Source organism: Argopecten irradians, chromosome 3, assembly GCF_041381155.1.
Source record: "Argopecten irradians isolate NY chromosome 3, Ai_NY, whole genome shotgun sequence".
In the NCBI taxonomy this organism is placed as follows: domain Eukaryota; kingdom Metazoa; phylum Mollusca; class Bivalvia; order Pectinida; family Pectinidae; genus Argopecten; species Argopecten irradians.
In genome coordinates, this window is record NC_091136.1 from 61,186,824 (window position 1) to 61,200,311 (window position 13,488).

Below are 13,488 nucleotides of genomic sequence, written 5' to 3' on the forward strand. Positions count from 1 at the left end.
TAGTGCTAGCTGGATTAGCAAGCAGGTAAAAATGATAAGAATATTAGTGCTGTAAGATTAACTTTTATTTAATATACATGTATTAACTTGATTTAAGGTTTGAAGAATGTTAATGTCCTTGACTTTCATCGTGCCCCATAACTCTATCCCATCATGTCCTTGACCTTCATCGTGCCCCATAACTCTATCCCATCTAGCTTTGAGATACGAAAGCAGGGGCATTTCTAGTTTTTCTTTCGTTTTATTCTTCCTTGGTTATTAATACGGCGATATGTTATACTATATGAAACAGAAAGTTCTGTTGTGTATCAATTTTCATGTTTACATGAAATAAATATTTATACAAGAATGCCAATGGAGTTATTTCCGACATACAATTAGCCATAAAAAAATATATGGTATTCATGTACATATAAATATGCTACAAACTTTGAAATGAAAGTACACAACAGTTCATCTCTTGCTGTATGTAAATTATATTGTTCAGAGATGTACAACTATGTCCTCAAATGCAGAAAAGGGAAAGGACAGAGTTTTGTGATATAACTGTTGTGAGTTTAGGGCATTAATTTTTAGTTTGTATAAAAGCATAAATTATTGAACATTTTTTTATTCAAGTATCAGTATTGTCTAGCTAAACCGTCCACTTTTTTATGATAATACGAGAATCCTTATTTACCTAATTTTTACACAACAATTATGTGCCTTCAAGTCTGAAGAATAACTGTGTTGGTACAATAATTGAATATGGTTTTTATATGTTTAGTAAGTCTTTTATTATGCAATCTCACACCAGGAAGTTCTCTGAGGAGTTCGAAAATCTGATTTATTAGGCAGTATTGAATAATTATTGAATGAAGCTTTGATTTGTAATGCAGCAGTCTACCATAAGAAGAAGAAAATGGATGAGATTACCTTACTCTATTTACAGATTATTGCCCTTTGAAATTTCGCCTTTATATTGCACTTAATAACTTGAGTAAATGTTACAATGCTCAATGAAACTTTGAATGCAGCTTTGTTTTATTTTGGAAATATGAATTCAAAGTTAAAGGTCATATGTGTTGACCCATTGATGACAGGACAAATTTGTGCCATATGTCAGGTGATCAGTTCAAGGGAACAGACCTCTTGTCCAAGGTTAATACAACAGACAAGAACCATAATACGTTTTTGGTATGTATATGTAATTTTAATGATAACATCAATGTCAAACCAGTTGTTGGTATGTATATGTAATTTTAATGATAACATCAATGTCAAACCAGTTGTTGGTTGTATATGTAATTTTAATGATAACATCAATGTCAAACCAGTTGTTGGTATGCATATGTAATTTTAATGATACATAATGTCAAACCAGTTGTTGGTATGTATATGTAATTTTAATGATACATCAATGTCAAACCAGTTGTTGGTATGTATATGTAATTTTAATGAAACATCAATGTCAAACCAGTTGTTGGATGTATTGTAATTTTATGATACATCATGTCAACCAGTTGTTGGATGTATATGTAATTTAATGATAAATCAATGTCAAACCAGTTGTTGGTATGTATATGTAATTTTAATGATAACATCAATGTCAAACCAGTTGTTGGTATGTATATGTAATTTTAATGATAACATCAATGTCAAACCAGTTGTTGGTATGTATATGTAATTTTAATGATAACATCAATGTCAAACCAGTTGTTGGTATGTATATGTAATTTTAATGATAACATCAATGTCAGACCAGTTTTTGGTATGTATATGTAATTTTAATGATAACATCAATGTCAAACCAGTTGTTGGTATGTATATGTAATTTTAATTATAACGTCAATGTCAGACCAGTTTTTGGTATGTATATGTAATTTTAATTATAAGTTGTTGGTATGTATATGTAATTTTAATGATAACATCAATGTCAAACCAGTTATTTGTGACTTCATTGTATGTAGAGTTTTTGATACTCAAATGATTTATCTTTGAAGTGTCAAACACAGGTGCTTGATGAATATTATTCCATTAAATATGAGAATCAATTTAATTTTTTTCTTTATTTATAATATTCTTTAAGGATGTACTCCTCTGAGAAGTCCAAATTTTCTTGTATTAAAGGCCCACTACCTTTCCGGAGCAAAATTTAAAGGTTTCTTAAAAGCATTAATAAGAAAAGAAAATAGATATCGATGGCTTAAGATGAGGTTACAACACCAAACATATGCAAGATTTCCAGTTTAATGTACGATAACAGTGGAGATTCATTTCGCTGTTTTGCCGTCTGGCGCAGTGATAGTCAACTACCGCGCGGCATTTAGGACGACGGCGGGAAACATAAAACGACCTGCGTTATGAAAATTAACATTTTATTTATTCTAATTAAACAGTTCTGAAGGTGATGATAAGTGTGCTAGTAAACGTATAGTTAATAACTTCTGTGACTCTACAAAATAATTGATCTCGTTTTACATTCCTATTTTAAAAATTAAAAGCCGTTTCGGAAAGGTAGTGGCCCTTTAAACTTTTTTTTCATATAGATTTTTTGAAATAGGAGTTATACCATAAAAGAAAATGGAAGAAAAACCTATGTCTGTGTGCTCGTTTTTGAGCTATTGTCACTCAAAGATACCTAGTTGACAAAATATTGGATTTTATGTGAATTTTGCCATTCTGACCACATACAAAAGAGATTAAAGCCATAATTTCCTTATGAGGTGTTTGATGTGTATGGACGCTTGTAGAATTTACTTCCCAGTTGTCTTTTTAAAAAATAAACCAGTTTTGATTAATTATTTTAATATTTTTTCTCAGAATAACAACATATGCTACCCCTACCCCTTATTTTTGAGCTTCAAAATGCACCATTTTCAGACATTTTTGCCCAATTTAACCCTTTATAGAAAAAGTTCTGGTATTAAACTTTTGTTGATATTTTGTATATCAATAGGGAAAGGGTTGTTCTTTCTAAATCATGCAGAAAAATGGGGGGTCCGTGTGCTTACTTTTTTGCCCCATTTGAATATTTGTTATTTTTCAATATTTTAGAGTGTGGGAAAAGTGTATCATTTCACACATTAATGTTCAGTATTTTAATTACCATGAACCTAGTAAAGATTTACAGCAGAAATTAGCTCGATACAGCTAAAAATGCTGGCGCAGTGATGATTTAAGTAATTAACTTACATTATATATAATAATAATAATAAAAATACTGTAAGAGATATCTTCATAATTCCAATTGTTCGGAAATCAGAACGATTTTTTAAGTGTTACAGCAAAATTAATGTAGTGTAACTTACTCGCTTTTGGAGAAAATCGACTTTTTGTGTCCCTATTTCCCTGATGCAAAAATTCATTTTTGCCATACTTGGAAGGTCTTTATCACTACGGTATTTATTCCTGTTGAAAACAAGCATTCTGGCGCCCTTCGCGGGTTAAGATCATTTTACGAATTTAAAATAAAAAGAAAGCGGAACAATATCAAGAAACAATGCATTTTCAGCTCTAATATCGACATCAATCGGGCACAGAACGCGATACCTGATGAAAAGAATTTCCTGAAATAGTTGCAATAGGAAAATATTACGATGTCATTGAATAAATGTTTAATTTCTTTCGTTTGATTCAATTTCTAAATTTGATGACTTGATCCCGAACATTCCAGTGACGTTACTTTTAGTAGGAGTGAATGAAACGGCAGTCAGTCCCGCCAAACAGTGACGTCACAATCACCGGAATGACGTCCCTTATATCTTTCCCATGGTAGTAAAAATGAGTACACACTCATTCGGTTTAGTGAATGCATCTTTTCTTGATCATCAAAGAAGCGTTTCGTTTTGAGCGAAATCGTGTATATAACAGGCAATTTACTTTTGTTTTGAATACAATCTTCTGTGTGTATAATGAAAAAGTTACAGGATAAACAGAATACACGGTCACTATCTTACAATACAAGTTTCATTTGGATGTCGACAGGGAAAACCCAGATGACTCGGCAAAACCTCCTCATCTCATCTCATCGCACAAACAATAGCAGCATCGATATTAATTATAAAAATGTCCAACGTTGGAAATATTTCAAGTTCATTCATTATTTACATAAACCAGTCATTAGAATAATCTTTTATTTCATCTAGACTAAACAATTTGAAAATCCCATACACCGCCTGCAAGGAGACGTCCTTGGCCTATCGCTACCCACGCAACTTCGCTAACCAAAGGTATTAGTACGATTCTCTTTCTACTACGAGAATCAAACTTAATACCCTTGGCTAGCAAGTTGCTACCCACGATGCTCTCGATCATGGTCCTATATTATGTAACTTTTCATGGGATATTAAATCTAGATATATCTGTTTTCGACAGTTAAATTTCTATGAACATGTGTAAAACAAGCAGTCTCAACTGCTATTCCGAGACCGTAAAATGAAATCTTGGTCACCTCAGCCAAAACACAGAGGCACGCAAATTATGACAGAAACGTTTACTAGTGAATTGATACGTATGTCATTTGAAAGTATTGGAGACCTTTTGATATGCACGTGTATATCATGATGTTTCAAGTGGCTGCTCGTATTATTTTTTGTGAAAAATAAATTATACATATATGTTATAAAATTTGGTTAGCTTTTTTTATTGTCATTACTGTTAAATACACTGTATGTGATATTGAAACGAAAACACATATTTTACCTAAGAAGCCAATTATATATATAATGGAAGTATCGGTTAGCTGGTAATAATAATAATAATACTGGACGCAGGCATAATGCCTATATATCCAGATCGCTAATCATACTATACATCCCGACTATTAATAAGTTCAGTATTATCTATCTCGTGATTAAAGTAGCATTCGGGCTGCCCCCAATGCTTATCCAAGCGAGATTCAAAGGTTTTTATTGATGGTGATGTAACCACGGCTTCGGAAGGAGTTCCAGTGATTGATAATCCGCTCCTTGAATGAATACTTTCTCAAATTTAGAAGTAAAAACAATTTCAGTAAAAAATGGTAAATCTGTGACTCTACTCGAGGCGAAAAAAAAAGACACAATTTCAAAATGGCACCAAATGGGCCATTTCTTAATATCACCGTATAAAAAAATCTACTAAAAATAGAAGTGTAATTTTTGACAAAATTTGCAACTGGCAACTTGCTACTGATATTGTGGGAAATAAACCAGTTCTAATGGAAATTAGATAAGTTGGTTTTACTGTGATATGCCAAAAGAGTCCAAGGTGGTGAAATGTGTGTGAATCATTTACACTCCTTCGATTTGACTCTACCATTACACATTGTGGTCGGACGTCTTGTATGCCGAACCCTGAGTTCTGTGATTCTTCAAATATAAAATACAAAATTCTGATCTCGTACATGTACATGCTGTGTTGTGTGCAACTTTAATCTAGCAAAAAATTGTTAGGAAAATATTTATCTTTTTCTGGGTTTCATGAATTACAAGTAACTTAAGTTTGACCCTGTTACTAAGTGATTACCTGGTAATAAGACATGCTTAACCGCAAAGGAAAAATTAAATGACCACTTCTTTTAGCCACCATCATCAGATATTCAAATTGCCATCGTTTGTGGTCTGTCCATCCATCCATTAACATTTCTTGTTACCGTTATTTCTTAGGAAAGTGCATATTGCAACTGATCAGTAACAAGATCAAGCCATCTTAAAATTTGATAATTGAAGTTTGTTACCGCTATTTCTCAGAAAGTACTGAAGGGATCTGTCATAAATTTCATATGTAGGTTTCCCTAGGACACTCGTTGTGCATATTGCATTTTGGGACCAATTTATCAACAATAAAAATGGTCAACCTGCTGCCATCTTGGATTTTGATGTTTGCTACCACTATTTGACAGATAGTACAGCAGGGATCTGTCACAAATTTCATATATAGCTCAAAACACTGGTGCTAGTTGTGCATTTGGCATTTTGGGACTGATCCTTCAACAAGATGTCCGACAGGCAGCCATGTTTGAAAAGCAAAGATTCCTCTTTTCATTGTCAAACAAAGACCAATTTCTTGGTGGGCGCCATGATCTCTCTAGGATATCTTATGTGCAATTATATGTTGCATATTTTGCAGAAAATGTAAAAAAGCCAAATTATAGTATTTTTAGTGTCTAAGGCAACTTACAGTCATGTTTTTGACGCTCACTCACTACCGCGAGGAGTCACGTCAACATGAACATTGCCATATAGCTTTGAAATAACAGTAAGGACCAACTGCAATTGCACATAACAGCTTGGTTAATGGAATGAATATAAAATTGATGAAAAAACATATTCAAAATGAAAGTAAAATGCTCAGATGTATCTTAGTCCACCTTTTGAATAATACCTCACCAAGGGTGCTGGTTCTAACCTCACACAGGATGCTGGTTCTAACATCACACAGGATGCTGGTTCTAACCTCACACAGGGTGCTGGTTCTAACCTCACACAGGGTGCTGGTTCTAACCTCACACAGGGTGCTGGTTCTAACCTAACACAGGATACTGGTTCTAACCTCACACAGGATTCTGGTTCTAACCTCACACAGGGTGCTGGTTCTAACCTCACACAGGATACTGGTTCTAACCTCACACAGGATACTGGTTCTAACCTCACACAGGATACAGGTTCTAACCTCACACAGGTTACTGGTTCCAACCTCACACAGGATACTGGTTCTAACCTCACACAGGATACTGGTTCTAACCTCACACAGGATACTGGTTCTAACCTCACACAGGATACTGGTTCTAACCTCACACAGGATACTGGTTCTAACCTCACACAGGGTGCTGGTTCTAACATCACACAGGATGCTGGTTATAACCTCACACATGATACAGGTTCTAACATCACACAGGATACTAGTTCTAAACTCACACAGGATACCGGTTCTAACCTCACACAGGACACTGGTTCTAACTTCACACAGGATACTGGTTCTAACTTCACACAGGATACTGGTTCTAAGCTCACACAGGATACAGGTTCTAACCTCACACAGGATACTAGTTCTAACCTCACACAAGATACTGGTTCTAACCTCACACAGGATGCTGGTTCTCTAACCTCATACAGGATACTGGTTCTCTAACCTCATACAGGATACTGGTTCTAACCTCATACAGGATACTGGTTCTAACCTCACACAGGATACTGGTTCTAAGATCACACAGGTTGCTGGTTCTTACCTCACACAGGATGCTGGTTCTAACCTCACACAGGATGCTGGTTCTAACATCACACAGGATACTGGTTCTAACCTCACACAGGATGCTGGTTCTCTAACCTCACACAAGATACTGGTTCTAAGATCACACAGGTTGCTGGTTCTAACCTCACACAGGATGCTGGTTCTAACCTCACACAGGATGCTGGTTCTCTAACTTCACACAGGATGCTGGTTCTAACATCACACAGGATGCTGGTTCTCTAACCTCACACAAGATACTGGTTCTAAGATCACACAGGTTGCTGGTTCTATCCTCACACAGGATACTGGTTCTCTAACCTCACACAGGATACTGGTTCTAACCTCACACAGGATACTGGTTCTCTAACCTCACACAGGATGCTGGTTCTCTAACCTCACACAGGATGCTGGTTCTAACATCACACAGGATGCTGGTTCTCTAACCTCACACAGGATGCTGGTTCTAACATCACACAGGATGCTGGTTCTCTAACCTCACACAGGATACCAGTTCTAACCTCACACAGGATGCTAGTTCTAACCTCACACAGGATTCTGGTTCTAACCTCACACAGGATTCTGGTTCTAACCTCACACAGGATACTGGTTCTAACCTCACACAGGATACTGGTTTTAACCTCACACAGGATGCTGGTACTCTAACCTCACACAGGATGCTGGTTCTAACATCACACAGGATGCTGGTTCTCTAACCTCACACAGGATGCTGCTTCTCTAACCTCACACAGGATACTGGTTCTAAAATCACATAGGATACTGGTTCTAACATCACACAGGATGCTGGTTCTAACCTCACACAGGATGCTGGTTTTAACATCACACAGAATGCTGGTTCTCTAACCTCACACAGGATGCTGGTTCTAACATCACACAGGATACTGGTTCTAACCTCACACAGGATGCTGGTTCTAACCTCTCACAGGATACTGGTTCTAACCTCATACAGGATACTGGTTCTAACCTCACATAGGATTCTGGTTCTAACCTCATACAGGATACTGGTTCTAACCTTACACAGGATACTGGTTCTAACCTCACACAGGATACTGGTTCTAACCTCACATAGGATTCTGGTTCTAACCTCACATAGGATTCTGGTTCTAACCTCACACAGGATACTGGTTCTAACCTCACACAGGATACTGGTTCTAACCTCATACAGAATACTGGTTCTAACCTCACATAGGATTCTGGTTCTAACCTCATACAGGATACTGGTTCTAACCTTACACAGGATACTGGTTCTAACCTTACACAGGATGCTGGTTCTAACCTCACACAGGATACTGGTTCTAACCTCACACAGGATACTGGTTCTAACCTCACACAGGATACTGGTTCTAACCTCATACAGGATACTGGTTCTAACCTCACATAGGATTCTGGTTCTAACCTCATACAGGATACTGGTTCTAACCTCACACAAGATAATGGTTCTAACCTCACACAGGATACTGGTTCTAACCTCACACAAGATAATGGTTCTAACCTCACACAGGATACTGGTTCTAACCTCACACAGGGTGCTGGTTATAACGACACAGTGACAGTGCTTTATCATTAGACCAAATCATCTGTCTCTTAAAATGAGCTCTTTTTGGTCAAATGGCATTAAATCATTATGCTTTTAAGAGACAGCTAGATGATTTTGTCTACTTTATCAAATGTCATGCAGGTGAATGTCTTATGGGTCTCTTGTTTCATTTGAGAGTTCAAATCCCATATAAGGCAGTTGTCAGGTACTAGGTTAGTGGTTCCAGCGTCTCTCCACCTCCTCAAACCCAAAACTCAATCATTTTAGGTCTATCGCGAGTAGATACATGTGTAGAGGTTCCCCAAAAGTTATTTATCATGTTTATCAAACTTTAGTGAAAGTCTTTTTAAAACGTAGTGTTCAAGCTAATGTTAAAAATCCCATAGAAACTGCCCACAGCCCAATTTTCTTGAAACTTTGCATATTGAAAGTACTACTAGTTTTCCCTTTCAAATGACACTTCCTTTCCTTTTGTGATTTTTAAAAGGCCCAAAGGGACTGAATTCTTCGTAGTCATTTTCATTCCAACTACCTGCACAAACATGTCAAAAAAAGGTTAGCCTTTGATAAATATTCTACATTTTTTATCCATAAATCATTTGAGTAGATCGTATACTTTATATGTAAGTCATTTCTTTAAGATATTTAAAGGGAAATTTTGTTTAAAATAATATTTTTTTACGAAAAATTAAAACTTTTTGGAAAAAAACGAAAACGAAACATTGCTCTTTGTCATCTCATTTCACCCTATTACTGGTTTTGTCCACAATTTTACCCCCAATTGAAAATACTCGCACGACATTTTCTGTCTTTGTGTAAATTAGTTTTAAAACTAAAATCTGGGAAAACAGCTTTTGAGTGACTTGAAAATAGAGAGTGCACTTCTTTGTTAGTATACCTAGTTATACATTTCCAGTTTATGATTACAGAGTCCGATGTAAGTGAAAATCAGTGTATAGTAATAATTTTAGATGCTCAATATCATGACAACACCTTTTGAAATATTAATTGCCATGGTAACAAAACAGAGGACTCTGATTGGCTGGAATTTAAATGATCTCAGAATTAAGTGAAAATTGGTATATAGAGGTGTTACGTGGTATGCTGAATAACATGGTATCACTTTCAAAAAGATTGGTTGTCATGGAAACAAAATTGGTTAAAATTAAGATATTGTCAGATTTAAAGGGGCAATTCAGTCAAAGAGAATATTAAAATTTGTACATATATCGGAAACAAGAGGCCCAGAGGGCCTGTATCGCTCACCTGGTTTGTAATGCCAAGTAATGTTCTGAATACAGGTTCATTGTTTCTTTTCTGAAGGAATTTTAATATTAACCTCTAAATCCCCTATTGGGCCCCACCCCTCCCGCCCCCAGGGGGTCAGAGCCAAAATTTATACAAGTTCTGTTCCCCTTCCCCCAAGGATGTTTATGGCCAAATTTGGTCACAATCCAAGCAAAACTCTAGAACAAGAAGTGATTTATAGGATTTACCTCTATTTCCCCTATTGGGCCCCACCCGTCCTGCCCTCGGGGGCCCAGAGTCAAAATTTATACAAGTTCTGTTCCCCTTCCCCCAAGGATGTTTGTGGCCAAATTTGGTTACAATCCATGCAGAACTCTATGATTAGTAGCGATTTAAAGGATTTACCTCTATTACCCCTATTGGGCCCCGCCCCTCCTGCCCCCGGGGGACCAGAGCCAAAATTTATACAAGTTCTGTTCCCCTTCCCCCAAGGATGTTTGTGGCCAAATTTGGTTACAATTCATGTAGAGCTCTAGGACAAGTAGAGATTTAAAGGATTTACCTCTATTTCCCCTATTTGGCCCCGCCCCTCCTGCCCCTGGGGGGTCAGAGCCAAAATTTATACACGGTCTGTTCCCCCTCCCCCAAGGATGTTTGTGGCCAAATTTGGTTACATTCCATTCAAAACTCTATGACTAGTAGCGATTTAAAGGATTTACCTCTATTACCCCTATTGGGCCCCGCCCCTCCTGCCCCCGGGGGACCAGAGCCAAAATTTATACAAGTTCTGTTCCCCTTCCCCCAAGGATGTTTGTGGCCAAATTTGGTTACATTCCATTCAGAACTCTATGACTAGTAGCGATTTAAAGGATTTACCTCTATTTCCCCTATTGGGCCCCGCCCCTCCTGCCCCCGGGGGACCAGAGTCAAAATTTACACAAGTTCTGTTCCCCTTCCCCCAAGGATGTTTGTGGCTAATTTTGGTTACAATCCATGCAGAACTCTAGGACAAGTAGCGATTTAAAGGATTTACCTCTATTACCCCTATTGGGCCCCGCCCCTCCTGCCCCTGGGGGACCAGAGCCAAAATTTATACAAGTTCTGTTTCCCCTCCCCCAAGGATGTTTGTGGTCAAATTTGGTTACAATCCATGCAGAACTCTAGGACAAGTAGCGATTTATAGGATTTACCTCTATTTCCCCTATTGGGCCCCGCCCCTCCTGCCCCGGGGGGGACAGAGCCAAAATTTATACAAGTTCTGTTCCCCCTCCCCCAAGGATGTTTGTGGCCAAATTTGGTTACAATCCATGCAGAACTCTATGACTAGTAGCGATTTAAAGGAAATGTTGACGGACGGACGGACGGACGGACGACGGACGCCGCGCCATGACATAAGCTCACCGGCCCTTCGGGCCAGGTGAGCTAAAAACCAGTTCTAATGGAAATTAGATCAGTCGGTTTAACTGTGATATGCCTGAAAAGCCCATGGTGGTGACATGTGTGTGAAATGTTCAAACTCTCTCGCTGTCCACCATTACACACTGTGGTCAAACTTCTTGTATGTGGAACCCTGTCCCGTGCTCGTAGAGTAATGCAACTTCTGTCTAGAACTGCTCAAATAGCTCTGACAGTAGTGTGTTTACCTTATTAGGTGAATTGTCTTGCCAAAAAATCATTTTATCACCATCTTAGTGGTTATGTAGTTCATTTGTTTAACGTGCGTGACTTTGGCTTGGGTATGGGTACAGTGTCCATATTGTACCTGCTTAATCATATTGATCAACGATTAGATATTTAAATGATATTAATTAAAATACTTAAAAATGTTGAGGAATTTGTCAATGTTTTACGTTATATGTTTCATAAGAAATTTAGAACAATTCATTTATGCTATATTTGGCTTCTTGGTTATTTAAAATAATTAGCCTGAGTGAATTGTCTCTTTAAGTGAAGATTGGAATATAGGGGGTATGAAATATGCTGAATAACATGAAATCACTTTTCAAAAGATTGGTTGCCATGGAACCAAAATGGAGGTCCCTGATTGGTTGAAATTTAGATATTGTAAGATATTAGTGAAAATTGGTACATATGGGTTATGGGGTATGCCGAATGAGATAGTGACAGTTTTAAATATATTTTTACCATTGTTTCGAAATAAAAGCCCTCTGATTGGTCAAAATTAAGACTGTAGCCTTTGTGGTGCTGGTATTATTTTAAATTATAAATGTTTTATTGCAAAATCAAATGTAACCCTGTTTCCCTCTTTGATCATTTTTAATTCAATTTAATTAATACACACGCTAGTCGCATTGTGTTAACAAGAGATCCCAGAGGGATCTTGGCGCCCACCAAAGAATGATCAATGTCTGACAATGGAAAGAAGGATCTTTTCCCTGCTTTTCAAACTTTTTCAAACACACTACATATAAAATTTGAGACAGATCGCTATAGTACTTTCTAAGAAATAGTGGTAACAAACTTCAACAATGAAATCTAAGATGGCGGCCGGTTGCCTATCTTGTTTACCGATCAGTCCCGAAAGGCATTATGCATCAGTCCTAAAAGGTACTATGCACAACTAGGGTACAAGGGGAACCTATGCATGGAATTTGAGAAAGATCCCTTCAGTACTTTCTGAGAAATAGCGGTAACAAACTTTAACTATCAAAATCCAAGATGGCCACCTGTCGGCCATCTTGTGCATCGATCGGTCCCAAAATGCAATATGCACAACTAGGGCCCTAGGGAAACCTATATATGAAATTTGAGAAAGATCCCTTCAGTACTTTTTGAGAAATAGCGGTAACAAACTTTAACTATCAAAATCCAAGATGGCTGCCTGTCGGCCATCTTGTTCACCGATCCGTCCCAAAATGCAATATGCACAACTAGGGTCCTAGGGGAACCTACATATGAAATTTGAAAAAGATCCCTTTAGCACTTTCTGAGAAATAGCGGTAACAAGAATTGTTAACGGACGGACGGACCACGGACCACGGACGAAAGGCGATTTGAATAGCCCACCATCTGATGATGGTGGGCTAATAAAAAGCACATAAAAAGTAGTAATGTACCTAGACCTTTAACACTGCAAAATTTGAAAAAAATCGGCGTGTGGGCAGATTTTGCTACCCCACCTTTAAAAATTAACCAAATATAATAAGACTTTAGATAAACATGACAAATAACATTCACTCAGGAAACTTGTTTATCCCATAACTACATTGTGATGATCAGTTGTCTATGCCTTCAGGAAAACTCACATATTGCTTCATATCTTCTGCATAGAATATTAACAATAACAGTGCCTGAATAGATCGAGAGCCATTTATGATTATTCTGTTTTTTATACTTTAAATAAACAACTACATGTACCTGCAATAAATGTGTGATGAAAAGCAGTCTGAAAGTCAAAAGCCAATCAGAATTAAGAGAGTTTTTCTTCAGTTACCAAAGTTACCTACTTTACACCATTACCACGATTAAAAAGT

The 13,488-nt window shown here is 37.2% G+C and overlaps 1 protein-coding gene across 1 annotated transcript; it reads left to right on the forward strand.

Moving 5' to 3' along the window:
- Window positions 1–1,098: 1,098 nt before the first annotated feature.
- On the forward strand, window positions 1,099–8,590 carry LOC138319772 (ice nucleation protein-like). The gene is made up of 5 exons (XM_069262907.1): window positions 1,099–1,176; window positions 6,355–6,985; window positions 7,077–7,303; window positions 7,695–7,871; window positions 8,399–8,590. Exons 1-5 carry the CDS (start codon window positions 1,099–1,101, stop codon window positions 8,588–8,590), a joined length of 1,305 nt encoding a protein of 434 aa, XP_069119008.1.
- Window positions 8,591–13,488: the final 4,898 nt, after the last annotated feature.

What these genes read in the sequence shown, in the direction of transcription:
- LOC138319772 (XM_069262907.1), top strand. Translation starts at nt 1,099, where the DNA reads ATGTCAGGTGATCAGTTCAAGGGAACAGACCTCTTGTCCAAGGTTAAT. An exon ending in AGAACCATAATACGTTTTTG is followed by an intron (nt 1,177 to 6,354) that starts GTATGTATATGT and finishes TACCTCACCAAG; the next exon opens with GGTGCTGGTTCTAACCTCAC. An exon ending in TAACCTCACACAAGATACTG is followed by an intron (nt 7,304 to 7,694) that starts GTTCTAAGATCA and finishes AACCTCACACAG; the next exon opens with GATACCAGTTCTAACCTCAC.